Consider the following 26,285-nt stretch of genomic DNA (forward strand, 5'->3'; position numbering starts at 1 on the left):
ATTCTAGCCTGGGACACAATTCTTCATCCTATCTAGCCTCAACATCAATTGATTTGTTGGCCATAAAGGGGTGCTGAAAAAAGGTCCAACAACCCCTCTCCCTTTGAAAACAGTATGCAGTGATGAAATCACACACGTTTACAAGGAAACGTTCTTCTAATCGTAGTGACTAGCTGTGGTAAAACTGGACTTTGCCCTGCAAGGTGCCATGATCCTTTGATAAGGGATATTGAAACTTTAGCTTTCCAACGCTACGATGAGGAATTCTGCTTCCTTGCTCCTTTAAGTTTTCCTAATTAATCTTTCTTCAGGAACTAATTCGGAAGAACAATCTGTGGAAAGAAAGAAAATACACTGGCAGCAGATTAGTCTAACAGGGCTGCTGAGGACAGTTGTCATTTTCTCCTGTTAGTTGTACAGTAGTCCCCATGTTTAGCTACTGGCAAGTACAACACAAACACCGCTACGGCCAAAAGAAAATGCAATGCAACTTTTTGTCCTCCTGCCGAGACCAATAATAATCTCTCCAGCATTTTTTTTTCCTGCTGCCCTGATTAACAGCATCAATAAAGACAATTTCGTTATGTGAGGGATGAGAGACTCGGCAAATCATTCCAGCTGTTTGCCTGCTCACTGGAAAATGCTTCCATTGCTCTTCAGTTATTGCTGATACACTCTAATTAAAAAATGCTGCAGAACAGTGTGACCTGGTTGTTTGACTCTGCATTGGACGTTGCAAGATGCTAAGCTCTTCCTATGCTGAACTCCACATCCTCAGACCCAAACGTAAAGCAAAATTGATACTCAACTTTGTTAGGAAACACTTAGCTCCTTAAGAATGAGACCTTTACCTACGATTGCCTCAGAGACACATCCACCATGGTCAATGATTTCCTAGTTGGTATCAGTCAGCCACGTGATTCCATGCTCTTCTATGCATTATTTTGCAGAGCCATGTGTTAAGGGGGAAGGAAGCATTCTCACCCACTGAAGTCTAAATATCATAGTCAGCGTTTGTAAGAGCAGCTATAATTGGACTAACATTTGCACTCTAGAGTGAATTCTTCTCCTCATACAGAAAATACTCAGATACCTGGTAACAGCTGTTGTAACTTCATCATCACTGTTTTGCACCAAAACCCAGAAGAGCTGATTCAGGACTACAGGAAGAAAATTCATAATTACATGGATCTTCTCAATCCTCAGCAAATTCTGTAACAGATGTAAGAAAGAAAATGCAATGAAATCCAACACGAGCAATGAAAGCTGATTACTTGCTTTCCTGCTTCGGCAGGTAAAATGCAGTGCAGCCACTAGTGTAATAGCAGTAAGAAAACAGGACCGGTTGCCCATGGAGTTTGTTTTAAATATGACCATCAACACAACTGTAGGTATTGTCTAAATTTCAGAATTCCAATATTTTGCTCTACTCTGACTAAAGGAGGCAGGGGAGGAGGGAAGAAAGCGAGAGAGAAACCAAAACCAATTTTCATATTTCATTAAGGATACATAAGAGCAATAAAAGAACTTAATTACTATTTTCAAGACATGCAGTTCCTAATATTTTTAGGAAAACTCATTCTTTTTATACAGAGAGCTGATAAACTGAACTTGTTGTAACTAAAATATACTTATGTTAAAAGCACGTTGGTAGAAAGTAGTATTGACATTCTAACCTGACTGGACTGGCGTTATATTATCTTCTCTGATCCAGGAGGATATTGAACTTTTAATCAAAAAAACCCTCCTTTGAATTCCTCCTAGTTTTTTTATTTCAGTCATTTCCAAATAATTCCAGAATTTCTTCAAAGGTGTTAGTGATTTATAAATAAAAGCAAAATATTCTGGGGAAAATTACTTATTCCCTGGCTATATTGCACAGTCGATCCTATGTCACATACAACATTGTTTCTATTTTCTAATAAAATTACTGAAGTCTTTTTAAAAGGTAAACTATAAACAGCAAATAAAGAACAGTGCAATTCTGGTAGTTTAGGTAACTGACTTACTGTCCATAAAGTTGTGAAGCTTTTATGGATTCCTAAACTTTGTCCAATATGCTCAATGGTTTCCCAAAAATTAATAGTTAAGTGCTTCATTCTGTAGAGGTATAACCTCTAAATAACACTGATGCTTTGATTTTTGACAACCTCCCTTAATAATTTCTTTAAATTAAGACAATATTTAAAAACAAAGCAACCCCTTTCAGGTCTACCTGCATTTATCAACAGAAGTAGTATCCACCTTTAGGGACTTGCCCAGAGAACTGGCATGATTTATTGCAACTTACTGTTTGCTTATTAAAGCAAACATCTCTTCCCAAGCAGCTTTATAAAATCTGATTAAGGTACACTCAAACAGAAAAACATTAACAACGAAGGAAAGGGGGAAAGCACCTACATGACAGTAACATCTAAACCCCAAAACACCTATTAGATTTTACAGACTGATGTTTTAGAGCTAGTACTGTGGAACAGTGTCACAGCTACCCTTCAGTCCTCTTGCTTATCGTCCTGTTGAAGTTCAGTAAGCAGATTGCAAAGCAAGAACTCTGAATTTCACCATTCATGAACAGGTAAAGAATCATGGCCCTACATTTACCTGCTGCTCTTCTAATTTGCTTGCTATACTCCTTCTTTGTCACAGCTCTTGACTTCTACTGAATACAGTCACACTTAATGCAGTTCTTGCTTATTCGTCTCATCTCTGCAGAAAGGGTATGTTCTTTCTGATTTCAGAACTTGACAGGCAACGAGCACCCTTGACTTATACGTGCAAAATGCCCTAACCAGCCCTCTGGATAGCATTCAGGTTGTTAGAGTAAAGGTACAGAGCACCAAGTAGGAGGTAAACATACAATGTATCTAAGGCAAGAGAGGACTAGCAGGAATACTGCAGCTCTACAGGCTACAGCTCTTTTTCCCGGACATTCCTAGAGCAACGTGACACCATCCTTTAACAGGATTTGAGGCTTGGCATAGGCTGGATTATCAAAGTTGATGGGGCAGATGCAGCCACGCTCTAAATGAGAAGGGGTGGGAGACAGCTCTGTGGCCAGTAATGCATCTGTCACATCCAGTAAGTCTAACTGGAGTCATGGACCCATTGCCTCCTGGTAAGTCTATGCCATGTTTAGAATTATGCAGTGATGGATCAGTTGAGAGAAAGCCCTAATATAATTTTATAGCACAGTTCATGCTGCAGGTTACTTTACCTTACAAGAATTGATAAAGTTTGAGGTAGGAGGCTGAGATAGATCCTTTTCCCTTTCTTGGCACTGATGAAAAAAGTTATTCAGGTATAGATCCTAAAATGATAAACATTTACATTAACGTATATTATAAAAAGGATTAGAATTCAGTTCCATAAATTGGTTAGAGCAGTCACCTCTGATACCAAAACACGCACTTGGTCCCTCCCACCTTAGGCATAAGACACAGAAAGACAGATCAACTTATTGAGCCCAACCCATTGGCCAGCACAGCTTGCTATATACAACTTATTTCTAGGTGCTTTGACCACTCTTTTTTCAGTGTTGTGAGCAATTAATTTTTTCTTCACAGTCTAAGGGATTTCAATGGCCAGATTTTTTTTTTCTTCCTAGTGCTTATAATTTATTTTCTTGCTGTTTAAACTGATATTCCAAGATTTTTCTGTTAGTATAATCTTAAATAATTTATATTTTTCCTTAAAGTGTGTATTCCATCATTGCCGACTTGCCCTTCCACATTCAAATAACCTTTAAATGTTAGAGAAACAAATTTGTACAAGATTTTAAAACGTCTTTCAGACATTCCTTGACACTTTTTGTTTGTAAGCAGGTAACAGAGCGAAAAGGAAATTTGGCTTACCTGAGTATTTACTGTGGATACAACAAAAGTAGAGACTTTGAAAAGTGGTTTCCCACTATCTACCCATTTTACATCACAGCCGATCTGCTATTAAAACAAAAACGAAACAAAACAAAACAAAAATTTTCCCACTTATTTCCTACTTATTCAAGTCTGCATCAAATTTTCACTGCATAGCTTTGCATATGCACGTGCATGAACTGTGCTGGCTACTGTGCTTTCACAACCGCAGAATTATTGCAATACAAACCCACTTTTCAGCACAAGTCCATGAACGTTATCATTCAAGGGACCAGATCACTGCCCCACGCTGTCCTCATGACAACAGTAAAACAAACAAAAGGAGGCAGAAATAATCCAAACTGGACAGGATCAGTGGGAAAATGTGATATCACACCACAAAACTGGAGAATGAATCATGATCGTGGATCACATCAGCTGGAGAATGAATGTCATATGACCCGAGTTTGTGAAAAGAGTTATTTTTGATCACTCTCATTCACATTTTGGAGAAGTTAGGTGTGATGTTGTAGAATACACAGTTATAAAATACACTTTTTCCATATACACCTGTGAATTGGCAACATATGACTCTCAGTCCAGTGGTACATATATTATTTCATATACTCAATTATATGCACATGAATATTCTAAAACAGATACCCTATTTATCATTTACACTTACAGGTAAGTGCAAATGCAAATCTGATCTCATGTGAAACATCTGCAAATAAATGCTCTGCGCCATTTGAATAATATGAAAGTATGAATTAATACCTTTCCACTAGTTGGTTCTTGAAGGCTCAAGTAATTGGGAGGCAGACTGCTTGCCACTGGCACATTGTATTCTTGGGAAGCTAACTGGGCTTCTTTCAACAAAGGCAGCCATGCGTATCCCACTGCGCACAAGAACAAATAGATATGACTCTTTGGAAAAACAAGCTTCTCAAGTTCAAATGGAAGACAGTAATATCCAGCCAGAAATTCTTCAATCCTTATTTGAATGTACATCATTTATATTTATAATTGAAAGTAATTCTACTACAGGTACCTGGTGTTTCCAGAGCCTCTTTCTTTTTGGCATTAGCTTTTGCATTTATGTCACAGGTGACATGATAAAATGAAAACAGAATGTGGTGTTTCTTATGGAGTTGAGTGGGAAGTTCAATTTTCACCTGAAATGTAAAATGTGACACCTCGCTTTAGTTTAAAAATTGGTTAAATCAGGCATCAGAGATGGTCTAAATGAGTGACATCTCTCTCTACACAGAGACCTAAGTACAGCCTGCCTTTACTGGGTAATGTTTGTCTGCATGAGTAACAGATGTTCTCTCAAGGAAATTGTTTAGGATGATCATCCATCGCTTTTACTTAAAACAGCTTTTTTCCTCTCTGTCTTGTGGATGAATATTTGCATTTATGATGAAAGAGCGTAAGATGAAAGAGGACAGAACTAAAGAGTGATGGACCCTGCTTACAAGTGATCACCTGCACTCTAGCAGCCATAAATAGCCATCACCACTCTCATATTTTCAGGGTGACCAAACCAAAACCTAAAATGACATCTCTGCTACTGCTTCATCATCATTTCATGGCAAAGACCAAGTCATAATGGCTGACATGAAAATAAACTTTTATTTATGACTTCTGTTCAGTCTTAAATCCCATACCATGTCATCCATGAATCCCTACAGAATGGGTTTGAGGTATTATAAACCTATTGGAGTAAAAATACAAAGTAATCAAAACATGCTACCATAGGAACTAATAAAAAGGACCCCTTGCCCTTGTGAGCTATGATAAAGTTTATCCAAGCTAATCCTCTGCTTAAAGCAAGGTTTAGAAATTGTTGATAAATGCTTCCAGTGTTAAATCAGATTATGGGTAAGAATCTAATACCATAAACATAGATATGAATTGGGCATTCAAACATGGAGATTAAGACAACTTCCTTGATAACATACTACATTCTTTTAAAGACTGCACTTGCTGTACTAGGAACATTTAGGACAGGTGCATACCTCTTCCAGCCAAATCAGCTATTAAGATCCGAATTCAGCTCTTTGTTCAAGTTGAAAGTAATCTGCCCAAACCAGATGGCTCACTAGCATCACATGAAGGACATTTTCTGATGTGTTAAAACCCAAAACACTGCTCGCAAAGGAGTAGCAGAGGGTTCAAGATCTCTGAAGATGTAATGTTTTAAGTTCCACCTCAGTTCCTAAACATGAATCTTAAAATTGATACTTCACATGTAGTTGTACATTATCTGCTGGTCTTGCCCCTGCCATTTTATCAAAGTAAATTTAAACTGAAAAAGGAAGTTTTTCCAAGATCAAGCCAACAATTTGGAAAACGCTGGCTATATACTAACGCTATTTGCCAGCCTTATCGCTACACACAGAGCAGTAGTGGAAAATCCAAAACAGACACGTGACATTCACAGGCTATCAAATACCCTAGTCACTGAAGGGGTGAAATTAAGTTCACCTGCAGAAAGCCTGGGGAATCAATACTTGGTGTTGGTGAAATGTAAAGATGCATGTGCAACTAACATGTGGCAAAGGCCAACGTATGAACTCTATTCCATAGCTGCATCCTCAAAGGCACCAGCTAAATGACTTGCTGCAGCCACTGCACATCACTGCACATTCTGTTCAGACCACTGGATCAACAAAAATGCCCCAATGCAGATCTTGTATCTCAGAGAGGGATTTTCTCTGACATTTGGCTCCACCCTTCATCATAATGTTTACTGTTTCCATTAAATTCAGAGATGCAGCTGGACCCTTAATGTAATCCAGACGTGCATTTTAGAGAGCTAGACTGTTCCTAATTAATTCTACAGTATCTTAACTGTACTCAGAACATCTTACAAAACAAAGGCTTCACTGAGTTGAATTAAGAAAAAAACCCAAAACATGAGACTGTATGTAAATCTACGTAACACAGGCCCATCCAGATACACAAGCAATTGTAACAGAAGTATTCTTTACACATATTTTTCTGTCTCATTGGCAAACATGTGGGATTGTCAGACATTTAATGAAAGAAAAAGCAGACTGACCTCATCATAGAAATCAGGGTTCTGGGAATGATGTAGCACAGCGGTGTAGGCTGCTGTTGTAAATAATGGTCCACCTGGCTTCCCATAAATACACTGATAAAAGTAACATGCTTTAATTACATTGTGAAATTCTGCTGATTATACTAGTCTTGGTATATCTAGTATGCATGTACACTGAAAACAGTATCATGGAAGATTGATAATTACTTTGATCACATATTAAAAGAAATATTTTAAGTCTTCAAACCTGCAATTTTTTATACACACTTCCAGCAAAAGTCCACTGATTCTGTGAAAATTACCCTACATTGTACTAAGCAATGCAGACTCCTTAGACTTCTTCCTTGCCATTATCAATTTCAGAGTTTTCTGCAAAAAACTTTACAAAAGCTATTTCACTTTCATGCAGTTCAATACACAATATAATGCCTTCACTGACTTTTCAGTGTTATAAAAGCTACACCAGCTAACAATCTCCTCCCTGGCAGAGTCCAGTCTGGAGGCTCTTGATTACTGACTGATGGCAACTTTACTTATTGGTGGGGAAACTACAGTACAACAATACTATGCAATAGCCCTTGGTCAATAGCAAAATTAAGTCTAAGGTTCTTCTAATTTCGTGCCTCGCTCTTTTCAATCAAGTGTCCTGAGCTCAGTGAGAAATGTACAGTAACCAGTAAATTTTAGAATAAGCAAGTTGCACTGTAAAAAATGGTTAAGTTTTCTATTATGGTCTTCTTTCCCCTCCACCGGTCAGAAAGCCAGCACTGCAAAATGGCACTGTGAGGTGGCATCACTAGGACCACCTGGGATCAAACAGAACTACAGTGCAAATGTAGAAGGATGCATGACAACATTCACTCTTTAATTGTTCCGGGTTAGCATAGCCCTGGTTCCTGGGTTTTATAAGTAATGTCCTCAAAAGATTGTTCTCTAAATATACTCTTGTGGCTCACCTTCAATGGCTTCGCTCCTTCTTCATCAGAGCTTTTAAATTCAACGCACACTGTTATATTCCGTGCCTGAAAAGACAGGAACGTATTAAAACTTAGATCAGAAATAGGGTACCCATAAAAACACAGTCAAACTATAAGGCCTGAAATAAGCTCTTTTCAAAATCTACGAGAAACATGCAGATGGTGTATCAACATTTAAAATGCCTTTAAGTCACAGTGATATCACTAAAAATAATATTTCCAAGAAGAACTGTCAAAATGCAAGCCAGGCCTCAAACTGACTGTGTAGAAGCAGATTTTAAAGTGGCCAGCACTTACCTTGTCTGGTCCTTCATTAATTTTCAATCACCATGAAAACGCACATAGTATTCAAGTTTCATTTAAGAACTACAAATATTATCTATGTTAATTTTATCTGCACACATCATTTCATTAAAATACAGCCCTTCTGAAAATTGTGAAAAAGCTATTACCACATTATCGCTCATTGAATCACTGATGCAACTTAAAATTAATACATAGATTCATTTAATTAACATTGGGCCTATGTTTTATGATTGCAAAAATGGAGAAGGACCAAAAGCCAAGTCAGTGACTTGCATCTCCAGTTTCCCCTCCTTTATGATGAGTACTCCTTTATTTCAATGAGAGCTTATGCAGTACACCACTACCCAATGTTGGCCTGAATTGGTCACATACTGTACCTTGTTGAAGTATTTTTGGCTATCATACTTGAGGTGTTTTGGATATATGTATATTTGGTTCTTGTATACTCTGTAAGGTCGAGAATATTTTGTTGATTCCTGTACAAATTCCTCAACTTCCACTGTAGGTTGATGTTCCTTTATGTCATTAAATGGCTTGATTGGAATAAAAGATGAAGTTACACAGTCTTCAAAAGAACAGAAAAGAAAACCATCACACATTATGTTTATTTTTACAGTCTTACTACTAAGAATAAGTAATAGTGAGATGGAACAAGTAAAATCCTGCCTGAACTTGCAAGGAATAAGTAATGCTGAGATGCAACAGGTCAAATCCTGCCTTAAATTGCATTCAGGTTACCTCAGAGCAATTACAATATATCATCCTTAAATGGTTTATCTCACTTGAGTTAAACAGTACAGCACTGAAAACCTCTTTTGACTATATAGAGTATCTGATGGCATTTGATGGCATAATAGCACCATTGTTATATGGACAGTTTCAACAGAATATACTGAAGTGATGCTGTTTCTAATTAATTTTACAGCTCAATATCTCATTTAAGTTTTTCTATTATCTAATAACATAGTAAACGAAATGAAGAAACAAGTAGTGCAGAACTAGATTAAATATATGATGCAATTGGGAAAACTGAAATCAGATCAAGAAACAGAAGATGATAATAAGCACTCTGTCACCCAGACAGGGAGAGATTAAAAACAGAGAGAGTATACTCTGTCTGCCTGTGCCATTAAATTAGTGAGACATTTAACTTCAGCATGGAGAACTCAAGGGCTGTTTGCACAAAAGCAGCTGAGAAGGGTCACCAACTTAGGGGTGTCCCGAGCTATTTCTGGGAAAAGCAGTTTGAAGGTCCTGCCTACAAATTCATTGCTCAAACCCTAGAATAACCCACGGGAAAAGCCTACCAATTTGTGGTGAGGAAGCCAAAACCAGCTGGTGATCCCTCATACACACTATGCCCAATTTTACTTCCTTCTAAACTAGCACAAGAGGAAATTGCCAGTTTCAGGATAGTGCAGGTCCTCTGCAGCCCAAGCAGGTGGGGGAGAAGCGGCTCTACAGCAGCTATGGCAGGGTGGTTTCTCTTTGTTTTCTTTCAAATAGACACTGAAAACTTTCTTCCCAGCCTGCTGCCCACCAAAATATGAATGCGTCCGATTGACTTGTACACCCAGCCAACAGACATAGCTCCTGAATTAAGCTGGAAAATCCATACGTGAAGACTTTTGTCTTTCCCAATCAAAATTAGCAGCTTTAAAAGGGAACAGCTAAATTAAAGCACTTGCATTTGTCAGCCAGAAGCGACCACCACCTGCTGTAGAGAAACCTTGGGAAGGTTTATTCTCCCCAGCGCCAGCAAGTCCCCTGTAGATGATCACGCAAATTCCTCTGTTGGTCAGTGAAGATACTCAGGGTCACATACAGACTTTTGGAAGTTTGCTTTTCTGCTACTAACATTCCCAGTACTTGGGAGACTCTGCTCGTTGCTCTTGGCCTACAAAGCTAAGATGGGCAGCTTTCTATTTGGGCAAATCTCAGGCAGCCCATCTTAAAATATAAGGATGTGTTGTGTCTTATAATTTGGCTAGCTGCCCCTCAAACTTGATTTATAAGCATTTTGATTGTGTCTGACTTTGAAAAACAAGGTTAATGATGTTCATTCGAGAAATCCAGGGACTAACCCAAGGATTAGAATGCAGTGCTAAGGCCTCTCTGCAGAAGTCCTTCTGTGCCCTCCACACACTGCACTTCCAGTAGCCTTTAGAAAAGGGAAATATAGTGTTGAACTGAACACAGAAAGGGGAGTAAGTAATAAATGAAGTTTTAAAATACCAATAGCTCAGATAGGAGAGCAGCAATAGCCTGTGGAGCGTGAGAAGAGGCAGTAATAACAGGAAGAGGCCAGCTGGAAAATGAAGGCTCCTGCAGCCAGTTGTGAAGGTCTCGTCTCTCTGTTCCTCGCTTCCATTGCACAGACGTGCACATGGAGGCAACAGCAGAGTTTGCTGCTAGCCACATAGCTCTTGGCTACAAGCTACTCTCCGTGACTGCCCTCCACAAGAATGGAGCCTCACAGTTTGGGGTGTTAACGGGTATTTTAGGGGGGGAAGGCAGGGGATGTAGCAGCAACAGTACCCACTGCCCTATTGCCAGCTTGAGAGCCCCAACCTTCCAAGTGCAAATGACAAGCAGGGACCACGCAGCACAGGTGGGAGCTTCAGGAAGCCTTTTCTCTCTTCCCCTTTGCTAGAGCTACATAAGTTTGGCTTCCCCCCATGCAGCAGAAAAGGCAAAAGTTTTGTTTCACGTTAAACACTGTCAGACAACATCCCCTGATACACCACTGGCTCCAGCTCTTGTGGTAGCTGTAGTAAATAAGATCTACTTCTGGTGTCTAACGCAAATTGATGCTAATGTGAGGCAGGGTAGTGTCGGACCCTAGAGACACAATCTTACCGGCAAATTCTTGACAAGCTCTTTGGCCAACTTGCTTTTCAGTGGCTTTTCTTGGCAATAAAGGATTTTAGCATTAGCCTAGCATGACTTATTTTGGGTGGGAAGGAGGTGTTATAACAGAACTGGTTACTGCTATTACAAGGCTTCCTTCAGAGCTAGCTAAAGTCAAGAAGAGGTTTCATGGAGATTTTAATGAATCCTACTGCATGGAAGTTTTCTGGTACAGTTTTTAAATTATTTTACAGCCTTACTCAGAGTAAGACAAATTTTCCCTATACCAAAGAAATGTTTAAGCTGTTACTCTTTAGTGTGAGGGAATTTTCATTGACTTTCCACAGGAACTGGGCACTTTACTAGCACATACCCTTTAAAGCCAGACTTTCACTTGGCCACAGTGCCCACCGAGTCAGGTAACAGTACAAGACCCAAGCTGCTTTGGACCATTTTGCCTACTCTGAGCTACCAGTTTCTTTTAATTTCAAAAATAAAAATTGCTTTTGAAATGTTAGTGAAACTATTTTTTTATCTGATATCATATGAAGATGGTATAAATATGTTTGATGGTAGACTTCAGAGGAATTCAATGGTCCTGAGCTTTTTGCAACAATCAGTCACAGAGATGTAGCCCTTGAAACAGAAAATTTAAAAGGAGATAAAAGGATCCAGTTAGAAGTATCTATCTTAGCAGTTGCTGCGCTAATGTCAAAGTGGCCTCTGAATGAAGTCCTCCATCTAGTCTGCATTCTTGAAACGTGCTGCATGTCCCACACATGCTAATTCACAGAGGATATGAGCATCACAGCCCATCAACAGGGGAAGGCCATTAACCTCAAGCTACGCAAGTCCACTCAGCTCTTTGGCCTAATCCCTCAGAGACCAAAAAGTGGTCCTTGGACTTCCATCACATGTGGATTCAGCATGCTGTGTTCCATATTGCTGGGGTGTATCTGGCCAGGTACAGGATGAAACAAAGAATGGTGTGATTAAATGAAAACAAATCAAGAACACTCCCCCGTATATGTTTTTCTATACAATAATGGACACTTCTACCAGAACTGTCTCGAGGCAGCAATTATGGCTGGAAAGCCTATGTCAATGTCCTATTTAAATATTAATTATAAAGTGGAATCATACTTGGATGTTCCAAAGGAACACAATCAACTGCAATCTCCAAACAGCCAGGTATAGTCTGTATTTTGCTAATCTTCTCTGCTCTGCAATGACAGAAATGAAAACATTTTAGAAAATTAGAACAAGGGGGATGAGACCCATCATAGAAATTAATCTAAAATGAAAAACAGACCCTGATTCAAGATACAAATATACATTAAACACATTTAACATACACCCATTGGCTATTAAACTCAAATCAAATGCAACAGCAGGAAAGAAACATGGTTTGTTTTCATCTGGGTTTTGGGTTTTTTTGTTCGGTTGGTTTGTTTTGGTTTTTTGTTTGTTTTTTTTTTTTTTTTTTTCCTTTCTTGGCCTCATTCCTGCCTTCTCTTTGCAAGCAATATTATAACATATTTTGTAGAACAGGAAGAAACTGATCAATGTTCTCTACAAGGAATTCAATGACCACTGAGTCGAGAGACGTTCACAGCATCATGGCTTCTGCAATGCCATGCTGAAAAGGGACCAAGACATACTCCTCGTGCCCAAGCAATTTGAGAAGTGCCAAAACTGTGATGCTAAATTCCTTTTATCTAGGAGATGCTTTAGACAGACAAAGCCAGCAGTGGTGACTCTAATAAGAGTAGTAAGAATTTCAGTAAAGTTTCCTGACCAGCAACAGTAAGATGGCACAAGAGATTAAGGGCCCGATCCAATCCCTGTAGTTGACATTCCATCTTTCTATGATCTGATTTGATATAAATGGAAGAGAAGTTAATTAGATTAATTAATTTCTAGGCACATTTAGAGTAGAAGGGACAGGAAGAAATTCATCATTCAATTCTCATGTCTCTTATCCAGTAAAAACAAAGACTCTGCTCTAGAATTAGCCTGATTTACACCTGTGTGGAAGACTATCCAGCCAAACAGCTATTTGCTAATTTGCACACTGTCAAACATCTGGAGAAGATTTTTCCTTCCAGAGTCCACTCTGTAGTTTGTCATGGAGACTCAAACAAACAAAAGCAAGGAGTGGGGAAACCATTAAAAAATGTTTTTTCATTTTTCTCTCTCTTTTTTTTTTTCCCCTCTTCTTTTTTTCCCTGAGAGAATGTTCTCTTGTTTGTCACTTCACTTGCATCTCCCCTGATGGAAGCTAATTTAAAGAATCACTATCTTTAGGTTTTAATAACATTTATTAATGTGCCAAATGACATTTCAGTTTTCCTGGAGAGTCCAACCTAAAGCACTCTTTGGCAGGTAACAGGCTAATGTGAAAACCACTAATTTAATATGGCCACTTCAGCACACTGTGTTAAATGAAGAAAAAAAGCTGTGAAAATTACTCTGCACGGCTTTATAAAGCTTTTATTCCTTCTCAAACCAAATTAAAAACTGTTCCTTACCTTCTGTATTCTGCTATTAGTTTAATCAAATCTTCCATGGAAATCTTACTACTTTCTTGCCTGAACAAAGGTGAGAATCGGGAGTCTCTGTCAACATTTCCCTGATTATCTTTAAACACTGGTCTATAAAGAAAGAAAAATGACATGTTTATAAACACTCACCCATATATATATTTGAACATTTGAAATTGTCATGTAATCTTTTAACAAGGTTATGATATGAATTTTTACACAAATTCAAGGGCTCCCTGCAGAGATTCACACAAGAAAGCTCTTCCGAGCTGTACATTTGCAGAAGCACAGGCAATTTCAGTTTACTTGCATGTACAGTCCCAGTCCTGCAAAGACTTAAGACCTTGTTTAATCTTACATGATGCAGACAGTCCCCGTGACTTCAGGTGCAGCATGACTGCTCACAGTTTGGAGTTGCTGGGGTTTCATGCTAGGCCAGATCACCATCTGGTTCAGCATCCACCATTTTTTCCCCCTCTTCTGTAGCTAAGTCTCACTTGAGAAAGCTGGAAGTGTACAGCACCTCACCGGAGCCAGCTCTCCGCTCCCACCCGCCTCTCCACCACCCTGGCTGCAAGGCTGCCTTCTCCAGCTTCTCGGCAAGCTCTTGGGGCAGCCCCAGAGAGGTCGTCCCCGGCTGAGAGCGCTACCCCTGAGCCTGATGGGATTTTACCGTCTTGCTCACACATCAAGGACATGACTCCTCACTTCAACAGAGACTGACTCCTTATTTCAAAGAAGTGTTTTGAAGAATTCGTTACACCAATAGGCTGTTTCATCCATGAAGTTATTATCCAATGAAAATCATATTTTTAAATAACAGAAATCATAACAAGATGTCAAATCCCAACCACTACATCTCACCACGTAAAGAAATGTATGCTTCTACAGAACCGCATTAGAGACCTCTGCTGAATTAATCTACACATTAAATCTGTTCTGTGTCCTCCAGGAGCATGACACCAACTCACTGGGGCTTAGCTTTCCTTCATAAAACAACTTTGTGGAGCATCGACTAAATTTTTGGTGAACCAGCTAAAAAGTACTAAATGAAATGGAAAAAAAGGATATCTGTCTATAAGTGGGAACAGTAAGTATCAGCTGTTGTGCACACAGGAAAACATTCCCAGGTATTTCCATTCCTGCTCATTGACACTTGCAGGATTTAATTAAGACATTCCAGTGCCCTCTGTATATCCCCAAGAATCACACACTCTGGCTGGACTGGATAATGTAACAGCTATCCAAATTAATGAACCTTGGATTCAACTGTAGTTTGCAAAAACATTGCTTAACAAAAGTAAAATGTTCTTGACAGTAAGTGCTGTTCTGTGAATCATTTGGCCAATCTTGCTTCCTTAATTTACTTCTCTGTTCCACTGCCAGCGAGAAGAATTAATGCCAGCACAAATTGTTGCCAGATGCAAAATAATGGAGTAAACCTTTGGAAGAGGATCCCAAGCAGAAGTATAAATGCACCGTGCCTTAACCTAATTAACTGAGAGAATCAACTCTCTTCTATCAGATTTTTGCCTCCAGCAGTTAGGGGGAATAAGGTCCACACCAACATGCCATGTAAAAAATCTTAAGTTATTAGGGAGAAACCAGACCTAATTTCTGGCAGCCACCACTTACTTTACAAATCCTATTAAACTGCTGTCAGAAAAAAAAAAAAAGAAAGAAAAATAATTATTACAGTATTGGTGACACTATGATATTTCTTGGACTCAGCACTGCTTCCTTCTCCAGACTAACAGAGAGGACTAAAACATCCAGTGAGTGATTTCCGCCATACCACTGGGCTCTGCAATGTGATGCTAAGCAAACCCAGGCTCTGTTGGAGCTTATTAACTAATTCCAGTGCAGGCTCTGACACCGAGCAAACCACTGCTCAGCACAGCAGGGTGTAGGGGCACTTACCAAGGCAGGGTTGGTGATGTTCATAGTATAAAAGGAAAAAGAACCAGGTCTGTGCTGGAAGTAGCTCACTCTGGGTCAGTGGTGCTGAGCACTGAGCACTGCCTCCCGGGAGGCTCAGGGACACAGTATCATCACCTCCTCCCCTCCGGCCACTCTGGTTTGGAGTTAGAAGGGCTCTACAGAGTCCTGCCTACAACCACTCCTCCCCAGCAACAGCGCTCCCTGGGTATCATATGCCCTACCTCTAGGACTGCTCCTCGTCAGTTCAGCAGCATAACCCAGCCTAAATAATACATCCAGGACAAAATTAAAGGCATGAAACCAGGTATCCACAATACGAGATAGGTAAGTATTTTCATCCCTCCAACTTACACACAATACTCCATTTATGTAAAGCTCTTGCCACTACAAGAGCAATTTAGATGTTCATTGAAAACAAGATAGTCGTTCTTAAACACAGGTATGTTTTATGCGCTCAGGGAAGTTAGATGGCTTTCTGCTGGTCAAACTGTACTGGTTTCTCCATTCCCCTGGCTCATTAAAGCTGAAGAATTGCCAGAACAGCAAGCATTACGTGTATTACGTCTGCAGTTAAGTAACTGCAATCCCGTGTTTTGCTGGATCCTTTCAGGCTGCTGGGTGCAGGTGGAGCAAGAGTGCTCCTTGTCACAGTGAACGTACTGAAGGCATTTGAGAATGACAACTGTCACATCATAGAAAAGGAAACGTAACAAAACACTTCCACAATCCAGGAGTCCAGTATTTGTCAAATATAGTAATGATTCCTTACTGCCAGTTACTTATTTACCAGAGGGATTTTAATAAGAAAAATTTCACAGGACTAAAATCCTGAAGAGACTCTAAAGGTGTTAATTTAGGGGAAAAACAAATCAACAGATTTCTCTAAAGAAACTGAAATATCATCTCAGTATTTGAAGTGTTTCTGTGATTCTAGTCTTCTGACATTGTTAGCTGATAGTCCACAATCATAAAAATTCTTTAAGCACAGAAAACCTACACAATGTTCATAAATTAACATTGAAAAAGCTACTTTGTAAGTAGTGGCTTATGATTTGTGGAAAAATTGCTCACCTCCAGGGTTAGAGATTCAGTGTGAGATCTGCAGCTACTGTAAATCAGTGCAGCCTCACTACCTTCAGCTACATCAACCTATGCCAGCTGAGAACCAAACCAGCAACACAAGCTGTTGAAGGATTCAAATACTGGGCTCTAAAATGTGAAGTTTACGAGGGTGGAGAAGGTTTGAAGGAACAGCAGAGTGTAAAAACTAATCTCTGCGAGTGAAGTTTCCCCACATCTACAATATGTAGCTCAGGCACATATTTGCAAACTTTGGCAGTTCTGGCAGGAATACGAGAATTGAAGATGGATTTGACACTCTGTAATTCTAACACATACCATAATTATACCTGCGAGAGCATACAGACACCAGATCCCACCAATGCCAGCAAGAAATGAGGGAGGTACCCTGAGTCATGCTTTTGAATGATGCTAACAAACTGGATGCCACATAAGCTAATTAAGCGTTTCAGTCACATGCACAATACTCAACTGTCAAGATTTTGGCTTGCTGAACATATACTTAAAAATCGCACTGTGGCCATCTGTAACTGTTTTAAGGGGGGAAAATTTCCACACAAAACCAGGAGTGTGGTTAACGCCAGAATGAAATAACTGGAAAACACATTTCCAAACCCAGGGTTTTGCTATTTATCATAGCCAAACCATTTTTTCCCCTGTAGTGTGATAGCCTCCTGTGGAAAATTCTATTTTCAAGCTGTGAAAATAGAAATAGATTTTACAGGGCCAAATATACTTTGCTTTTACCAAAGAGAGTCCCAAGTAATGTTAATACATAAACAGCTGTAAATGAGTGCAGAATTTGACCCAATGAACTAAATAAATTCCTTGTGCAACATCACTAATACCAACAAGTTCATACAGTGGTTTATTTGGTCCATGATTTTTAAACTATCTTATCTCATAATGTGATTTATAATGAAAAAGTTTAAGAGCTGATAAACATACCCAAGTATATTTTCTGTAATTAATTCTACAGATAGGAGGGAAGCTTTTTAATGGTATGGGCAGTGAAGCATTGAATTAGGATGCCATCCAAAAATACTGCCTGCTGAAACTGAAGGATGTCCACAAACCCCAGCTATGTCCCCTGCCCATGTGCAGGCCATCTGTGTAATGCACACACAGTAAGTCTGCAAAATGTTGAACTCACTGTGCATTTGCTAATTCCACATGCATATATTCCCATTTATATTCAGGAAATCACAGCCAGAAATATTGGCTAGACAAACATGTTTAGGAATTATTTGATCCTGTCCTAGGGAAAGCAAAAATACACTATGATGTGGAGGTGTTTTCGATCTTGTTTTCTAAGACTGTGGACTGCACATTGAAAAAGGTACCTGTAATTTCGGAGAGAATACCCAGTGAAACAAGTCATTGCCATCTCTGAAACTGGAAAAGTATGGGACTAGAGCCAAGGGTTTCCATTGGCAAAAAGTCTCAAGGAAACAGCCTGAGGAAGGCTCAGACTCCCAGGTATTCCCATACCCACTGTACTGGGCATCACACAAGCAAGCTCCTCTCAAACGGAGCTCTATTGCTCTCGTCCTGCCTTATGTCCTTTGCCACATTCCAGCCTGTGCCAATTAACCATTCTGCATTGAATGCCAGAAAGAAAAATCTTTCTTCATTTACCCAATAAATACTGTTGGGTGCAGCAACTGCTGTGCTCTACTTAGATGAGTAGTAGTACTTAAGTGGAGCAATCTATCTATAGAAAACGCTTCTGCTCACATAGCTGTGGTGATTGGAAGCTGCTGCTATCATATACCATGTTACTAGAACTTAAAACACTCACATGCAGATTTAAATCTGGTGGAGCTCTATTTGTTAGTCAAGCTTGATCTAATCAAGATTTTATTCCTTACTCCAAATCAATATGGCCTGTTACTACAAAATAAATTTATCCAGGTTATAATACTATGTCTGAGATGACCAAGGACTTGCCAACTGGTGTTTTAATGATAAAATAGCTGAAATAACACAGAACTGAGAGGAGAATCTTCTGAAAAGCACCATTTTCTCAGTGCACCCTAGCTTGGCAAGCATTTAAGGTGCCATCCACCTTACAGGGACAGAAGTAAAACTTCATTCATATCTGTCAGACTTCCCTTAGGCAGAGTGTCATGGTTTAACCCCAGTCAGCAACTAAGCACCACGCAGCTGCTCACTCACTTCCCCCCGATCCAGTAGGATGGGGAAGAAAATCAGGAAAAGAAGTAAAACTCGTGGGTTGAGATAAGAACAGTTTAATAGAACAGAAAAACTAATAATGATACTGATAACACTAATAAAATGACAATATTAATAATAAAAGGATTACAATATACAAGTGATGCACAATGCAATTGCTCCCCACCCGCCGACTGACACCCAGTTAGTCCCTGAGCGGCGATCCCCCCACCCCCACTCCACCCAGTTCCTATACTAGATGTGACATCCCACGGTATGGAATACCCCGTTGGCCACTTTGGGTCAGGTGCCCTGGTTGTGTCCTGTGCCAACTTCTTGTGCCCCTCCAGCCTTCTCGCTGGCTGGGCGTGAGAAGCTGAAAAATCCTTGACTTTAGACTAAACATTACTTAACAGCTACAGCAATGACTGAGTTGCAGGACATATCACTAATGGTACCACCACAGACCACAGGCAGGTAGGACAGAGTTAATAAAAAGCCTCAAGTCAGTCTGACACCAAGCCTGCACCTCTTGCCTTTGTAAGGTCCATTACATGCTAAAAGTAGCTCTGTCAAGTCAAGAGACACCCATCAATATAATTTTGATGAATGGTCCTTTGGCTACACAGAAGTAGTAAATATTAATGAGTACCCTTGAGCTTGCGATGACAGATCAGAACACATTATCTGCCTTTCTCTTGAACACGCACGTACTTCTGTTCCTACTGGATATTGACAAAAATGTATGTCAATAAAAAAATAAACAAACTCTTCAAATGGCCGTACCTTACTGTGCGTTTTCTCTTTTGCCATCTAAGCACCATATTCTAACATCATAAGCTTTCCCCTACATGCAGCAGGGGAAACTGTGCACTTCTGGTGCTCCGTACCTCCACACCAGAAGTATACAGCCACACAGCTATCCCTCACAGTTATGGGGCAATGCCACAATGTGACTTTTTCACCTAGCACTCGTTCCTCCTTCCTCCCTACAGCTTCAGGCAGCTTTCCACCTGGCCTGCCACAGTCAGAACAGAAGCCCCAGAGGAGAAGGAATGCTTTCACTCAGCAATCGACAGCTTTCCTTTTTATAGGGAATATAGAATTTTATATTCCCTGCTCTATGCATGGCAAAAAGAAGGGAGAGCTGTCACAGGAACACACAGGAGCATCTCAGTCAGGGAGCTCTCTCACCCCAGTGCAGCAGTAAGCTGAGGAAATTACAGAAGACTGGGAAAGAAAAATCAGAGAGGACAGAGAGAGGAATTACATGGGAACTTGAAGGGAGAACAAAAAGAAGAAAGCCATATCTGGTTTTGTGAGTTAATTTGGTAGAAAGGGATCAAGAGGCACTGGGGTGCCTCAATCTTGAGGGTGAGACCATTAAGAAATTATCCAGGAGGAAAGACAGGAAGAAGAAAAATCCATTACTGCCATTGCAGTGACCTGCAATAAAACCCAACTGACCTATCAAACAAGAAAATAACAGCTCTCTGTCACCTACTAACCACTAAAAATGCAAGAGTACCTGAAGCATAATCCCTGAATATCACCCCCAAGGCACTGTTTTAAGGGCACCATAACTTCCAAATCCTTGGTTAGATTTTTCCTAAAACCTGACATGCATCATAACAAGAACAGAGCTTCAAACTTGTGCACATATACTTTAGGTGGCCATTGCAACTCTATTTCAGACCATAATTATCTTTGTAGGAAATTCTTGGGAGAACTGTGACTTTGAAATTTCTCGGTAATTTTTAGCACCAAATCACTGGTGGAGCTCATGATAAACTGATATTCTGTCAGCCACCTTTGCTACTCCCTGGCAACTTCACTACATACCTGAAGAAAAGATTCCACCACAGTAACATTTAATGAGAAAGTAACTAACGTTCAGCTGTGTGAAAAATAGGGCAATGAAATAATAAAGCTGCAGGATCTTCTGGTGTCCTGGACCATGCAGAAAGCTTTGCTTAGCTTCAGGCAGAAAAAGTGGAAAAGAATAAAAGGATACAAGTCCAAAAGCAGAATAAGCTATAAGGTGCTTATAAAATTATAAAAAGAATTAATACATACCTCACTGACCAAGCAAATGGCATACGGTATTTCCCCAGCTTGCTGCAGAACTGTTTATTGGATTTTAACACTTTCTGTGCACACTACAAAAAAGAAAATATTAATTATTTCATCCATATCATTATAATATCTGAAATGCAGCAGAGTACATCCAAGTACTCTTCTGCTGAAGAGGCTAGTGTCCCTAAAATATTTTAGCCTGATACTGCCCATAACAGAAGGTTCTGGGCAGACAGCAAAGACATCACAGATGAATATGATGCTGCTGACGAATTAAACCTCTTCACCATCCCTTCAGTCAGAACTGCATTAGTTACAGTTATTACTCCAATTTTCTGTAATATACCCAATGCAAATGCACTGCCTGCCCTCAGAAAGAAACAGGTGCCTACCCCAACTTTGCTCGCATACGAAACACACAAACTCATAATTTCTAGAAGATACTGAAAGAGAATTTCACTCTACTAGACATAAGTAGCATAGGAATGCACCACAAATGGATTTGCATGTTGCAGACAAAATGGTACTTCATTCATTCAATGGAGCTTGGACATTTGCTTTCTTAGGCATGGGCCTCCTGTGAGCTTGTCCTGTTCAGCAACCACACACTGGTGAGATTTGTGAGCACAATTTGCAATGTCTTCAGCTTCCAATAGGCTGAAGTCGACGAAGAAGGAACTGATGTTCCCCTTACATTACCTTAAAAGAATCAGGATTCTTAATGTAAGGTTCAGCACTGCTGGCAATGTTTCCCGTAAGCACCTTTTCTATTTTTGCCACTAATACGATCTCAGAATGAGGATTACTTATGGAGAAAAGAGCCTGTGGATAAAAGACAGAACACTTAAAAAGTATATAGCAATACTGGAGAAATGAAATACCGCCAGTGCTCTCTGTTGATGGAAACAGTAATAAACCAAATTCATAAAGGATTATTGAGGATTATCATCTCTACATATTCAATACAGACAGAAAATAAAATGTTTGTGCTAGTGCTGAAGTAAGCTTGTGTACGTGCAGCACCTTGCAAACAGACTGAATCAAGTCAAGAAGCAGTATGACCACATTAGCATCACCTAACCTAACTGTTCCTCTTGGGCAGCACTTAAATGCTGGCCTAAATTAGTCACACCTCAGGGGAATGACAGGGAGAAGAAAAGGTAATATATGGGGTTTTGGGGTAAGGCTTACAGCAACAGCAAGAATGTGGAAGTACTTTGAGATTAACGCAGCATCTAGGTATTGCTTTAAGTTTGTTTGGCTGGTTTGGGAGAGGTCAGCAAATGACCCAAAGAGCACAGGAAACATAGGTGTTTCTCTAAATAACAGACACTAACTTTTTTCAAAGTTTTGACTGTAAATGGTCTTAAAGTCTATACAGGGAGCTCAAAAATCAAGCATCTGTATAAAAGTACCACTGATACACAAAAGAGAGTATTCTTGAAAACAAGAACCACTGGTAGTACAGATAAATTCTCTGATGAAAATGAACACTACTACTGAATTAAAATAAGTCACATGAGTACTAAGTCATGTAAGTCACATGTGGAATACCTGTTTTGGGTATTTCAGCCATTCTTCCGGGAACCCCTTGACCTGTGGTTCTTCCATTTCATTTGAGTCTGTATTTTCAACAGTGCCATTTTCTAATGAAAATGAGGAACCTGAAATCATCTGTCTAACGAGTGGGTGGTTCAAATCCACATGAAAATCAGCAGAGATCTTCCTGCCATCCCTGACATCATACAGCGCCACGCTCACAAAGAAAGGCTCTACCTGGAGAAAAACCAGAAACATAATATAGAGGTAACTGAGAGCAAGGGGGTAAACTCTATCTCTTAATAGGTTCCTGCAGCTAGAAAAAAAAGAAAACAAACAAGTATTATTTACAAATCATGAGATTCATTAAAAACACATCCTTACACACCCCCCTGTCAAAGTTAGTTCCCAACCATGTGATTTAGGGGCTTTTAAAGGTAGTTTGTTAACAACTTGCTAGAACAGTAATTGACAGCTAATTTAGACACTCCCAGAATAAAAAACAAATGTATTTGTCACAAATAATTATTAGAGTAAATGAATAGGGCCCCAGAGAAACATGTTACAGGATTTTTAAAATGTAGATTCAGAGTCATTATAAAAGAAAGAGGAGTGAGGGTGGGATTTCCAGGGATCATCAGAAATGTAGCACAAAGATGACAAATATAAGTAAATGAAAAATGTTTACTGGTACCAACTCAAATATGTGGGCATATTATTCTGTGGGAAACACATGTTCCATCTTGCTAGGAAACCAAGAGCATTCAAACTGCTCTGACAGTACCCACTTATTCTATCACATAGTACCAGTGACTTAAGTCCCATGACTGTAAGTAACCTCCAAAGAGCCTCCGTAATTCTGATGAAATAAATCAGTCTCAGAATAAGAACAACACCTTTTGAGCTGTCTAGAAATGAGAATCTTAAAACTTTGGAGATAAGGAACAATGCATGGCAGGTACAATATTCTATGCTTTTTCAGCCTCTGTAGTGAATTATTGCATGCCCTTGGTACAGTTATCATGACTTCATTTAAACAGTTATTCTAGTCTGCCAAAAAAAAGTATTGATTACATCATGCTGAATATGCACTCACTGTAGAGGTCATCTTTAAATGAGGGGGAAAAAAAAAAAAAAAAATCAATGCCTCATATGTAATGTATGAAAGTTGACTTGCCAGGACACTAATTTCTCAAAACTTTCCTGCTTCAGAGGAGAACTAAAAGCTATGGACTGACAGCTACATCTTGCTTTTCCCTGCCCTTTTCTCTTAAAGTAAGAATAAGCAAAATTTTCTGGTTTGTCCTGTTTTTAGCTGGGCTTTTCCACTAGATGAAGCATCCAGTACTTTCTATTTTGCCTTCTCTTCTGTAATTTAATCTGCTTGGTTCCTGGCCTCTCTCTGTAAAACAAAAAACCAGTTTCACCAGCAACTGATATTCAGTTGCCTCCCTACATAGGTCTTGGCAGTTTAAACTTGTTCTTCTTACAGCAATTCTTAAGAAACCTCAAGGATTTTAACATTTTTAATTCCCCATTGAACTGTAGCTAAAAGTCTTCAATCTAAATCAGCTTCCAACTGTTTATTGAAAAATTCATCAGTTTCATTATTCAATCCAAAGGGATGGGCAGAGGAGGAGGAGTGAATGCAGTACACCTGCGTGATACAGCTTGCTTTTTACCTTCCCCTTCCAAAGTAACAAGTGCATAGAAAGAGAAAAAAGAAAACAGAAGGAAAAAAAAAAGGGGGGGGGGGGGGGGGGAAGAAAAATCACAGGGAAATAAGTAAAGCTTACATTGGTTGAAGGATCATTTTCATTTTCAGTAACACAGGCCTGGAGATTCAGACTGAGGGATTTGCAAGTTATCAGGATCCTCTTTGCAGGCTTTTCGTCAAATGGCTTGATCACCAAGTTTGTCCCTGGAAACTCCTTTTTCTGAGGATTCAATGACTGAAATAAGTTGGGTGATTTGTTATACATGGGAAAAGCACAGCATTCAAAAACTAAGTAAGCTTTTTAAAGGTCTTGACAATCATTGAAGCACCTGAAAACCTCAAAAAGTCACTGCTGATATCTTCACGTTACCATAGTAAATGATTGTTATTCCTAATTTATAGATTAGGAAGCAAAGCAAAAAGATAGCTTGACAACATATATAATGTCAGAGGCAGAATTAGGGATCCAAGTTATGTTTCCTATAATTTCAGAGCAGATTATTTTTCTTGTTTACTTACTGCTTCTGAAACTTTAACTTTTAATTTCCTCATATAGATTAAACAGCCTCATATTTTCAGACTATAACACCACATGTTAGATTTCAGACCTTTCCCCTCACTTATACACCACACTACTATTTCAATTTGCTTAATATTATTAATAATGGCACAACAGTTGAATGACAACAGGTTCAAGTTTGAATATATATACTGATCCCAATTTTACTTAAGTCTTCTTTTTAACTAAAATAAAGTTTCCAGTTAAATCACCAACAAATGTACATTCAGTGCAAGGAATAACATTCTTTGAATCATGAACTCTGACACTAAATGATAAGCAAGCTGAAGATAAAAAGAAAAGCAACATTCACTTCCTACATTTCCAGCTAAACTTTTTTTCACGTAGATAGCCTTTTGTACCTCCAACTGTACCTTCCCACTGCTTTTTATATCCATTCACCTTTTTGTAATCAAATTCAGTGTAATGAATAACAATAAAAACACTGTTCTTGTAACATTCCCAATCCAAAAGGAGGTTCTGCTCCTGTAATATTTTCAGTTTGCTTTAATGATTCAAAGCTTCGCTAGACTGGACTAGATGACCTCCAGAGGTCACTTCCATCCTCAACCATTCTGTGATCAGATATGGGTAGAGTGTATACAGAAATCTCTATGGACTAGAAATAGCTCCCCTAACCCTTCAAAGTTGAAGTCTCAGGTATACCCAGAGTTGCTTGCTGAACTTCAGTCCACTCTGGTGGCTTAGCTAACCCAGTTAGCTCAGGCCATCTGTATTTTAAAACTTCTAAGAACTTGGGGAAAAAAAAATAAATTCACTTACTGCTATATCAGGATCCAAAGAGAAAAGATTTAGTCGCTCTGTATTTCGAGAGGCTTTCACTGTTTCTTCTGTTTCTGTAATGTACTGTGGTGACAGATAATAAATTAGTTTTCTGCACAAGAACAGAAATCCATAGAGTTGTTAGACTTCTAAATGAATGATGAATGTTTCATTTCTAACAACACTTCTCATTTCTGCAAAGCACCTTCAAACACTCTTTGAAGGTTATATGCTTGCGAAGCAAGATTTTCAGGCCGTGATATACTTCTAAGGAACACCAAAATAGATCAATTAAGTAATTCAAGTTCATGTATGTTACTAAAGACTCCATTGTGTAAGATGTCAGAATGGTGGATCACTGCACTGAAATCACTTTAGGGATTCCCAAGTCGAGGAAAAAAACCCCAACAGTTCCACAGAAAACCACTTGTGCCAGGGGGAGGGCAGAAAGGGGAGCAGGAAAGTGCAGCTCAGCCTTACAGGTGGGCAGGCAGACAGATCGCAGTGTGTCACCCAAAGCCATCCTTCTGCCAGAAGGCAGGGTCAGTCACACCCATTTTATTTCTGATGGACACATGTGTAAGTTAATAATAAGCTCTCTGATAAAACCAACTCAACAACCTCTTGATGCCATTTGGTGCTTTCCTACCCTGCCATTTAAAAGTTCATCCTTATGCCTAACTTTGATAATTTTTTCCCCACTATTTAAGCCCATTCATCCAACATGTGAGGTATGCCCTCCACATTCCCTTCCCCTTACAGATCCCTCATGATATCTTTGAAACCTTTTTTCCCAGTCTAAGTGTGCTCACTTCCTTCAG

At 39.3% G+C, this 26,285-nt stretch overlaps 1 protein-coding gene across 12 annotated transcripts in view; it reads right to left on the reverse strand.

The window, feature by feature from the left end:
* DOCK10 (dedicator of cytokinesis 10) overlaps nucleotides 1–26,285 on the reverse strand; it is a 162,749-nt gene that overhangs the window by 48,500 nt on the left and 87,964 nt on the right. For 10 of the 12 annotated variants that reach the window (XM_052803633.1, XM_052803629.1, XM_052803627.1 and 7 more), the window contains exons 10-24: nucleotides 25,465–25,548; nucleotides 24,202–24,357; nucleotides 22,421–22,642; nucleotides 21,566–21,688; nucleotides 20,867–20,949; nucleotides 13,583–13,705; nucleotides 12,195–12,274; nucleotides 8,579–8,766; nucleotides 7,875–7,940; nucleotides 6,919–7,011; nucleotides 4,903–5,026; nucleotides 4,629–4,750; nucleotides 3,852–3,938; nucleotides 3,215–3,307; nucleotides 1,094–1,212 (exon numbers count right to left, since the gene is read on the reverse strand). In XM_052803633.1, the coding sequence (XP_052659593.1) occupies nucleotides 1,094–1,212; nucleotides 3,215–3,307; nucleotides 3,852–3,938; nucleotides 4,629–4,750; nucleotides 4,903–5,026; nucleotides 6,919–7,011; nucleotides 7,875–7,940; nucleotides 8,579–8,766; nucleotides 12,195–12,274; nucleotides 13,583–13,705; nucleotides 20,867–20,949; nucleotides 21,566–21,688; nucleotides 22,421–22,642; nucleotides 24,202–24,357; nucleotides 25,465–25,548 (1,763 nt within the window). The remainder of the gene's footprint in view (nucleotides 1–1,093; nucleotides 1,213–3,214; nucleotides 3,308–3,851; nucleotides 3,939–4,628; nucleotides 4,751–4,902; nucleotides 5,027–6,918; nucleotides 7,012–7,874; nucleotides 7,941–8,578; nucleotides 8,767–12,194; nucleotides 12,275–13,582; nucleotides 13,706–20,866; nucleotides 20,950–21,565; nucleotides 21,689–22,420; nucleotides 22,643–24,201; nucleotides 24,358–25,464; nucleotides 25,549–26,285) is intronic. The other 2 variants (XM_052803626.1, XM_052803625.1) reach the window with 2 other exon arrangements.

This window comes from Harpia harpyja, chromosome 12 (assembly GCF_026419915.1).
Source record: "Harpia harpyja isolate bHarHar1 chromosome 12, bHarHar1 primary haplotype, whole genome shotgun sequence".
Classification (NCBI taxonomy): domain Eukaryota; kingdom Metazoa; phylum Chordata; class Aves; order Accipitriformes; family Accipitridae; genus Harpia; species Harpia harpyja.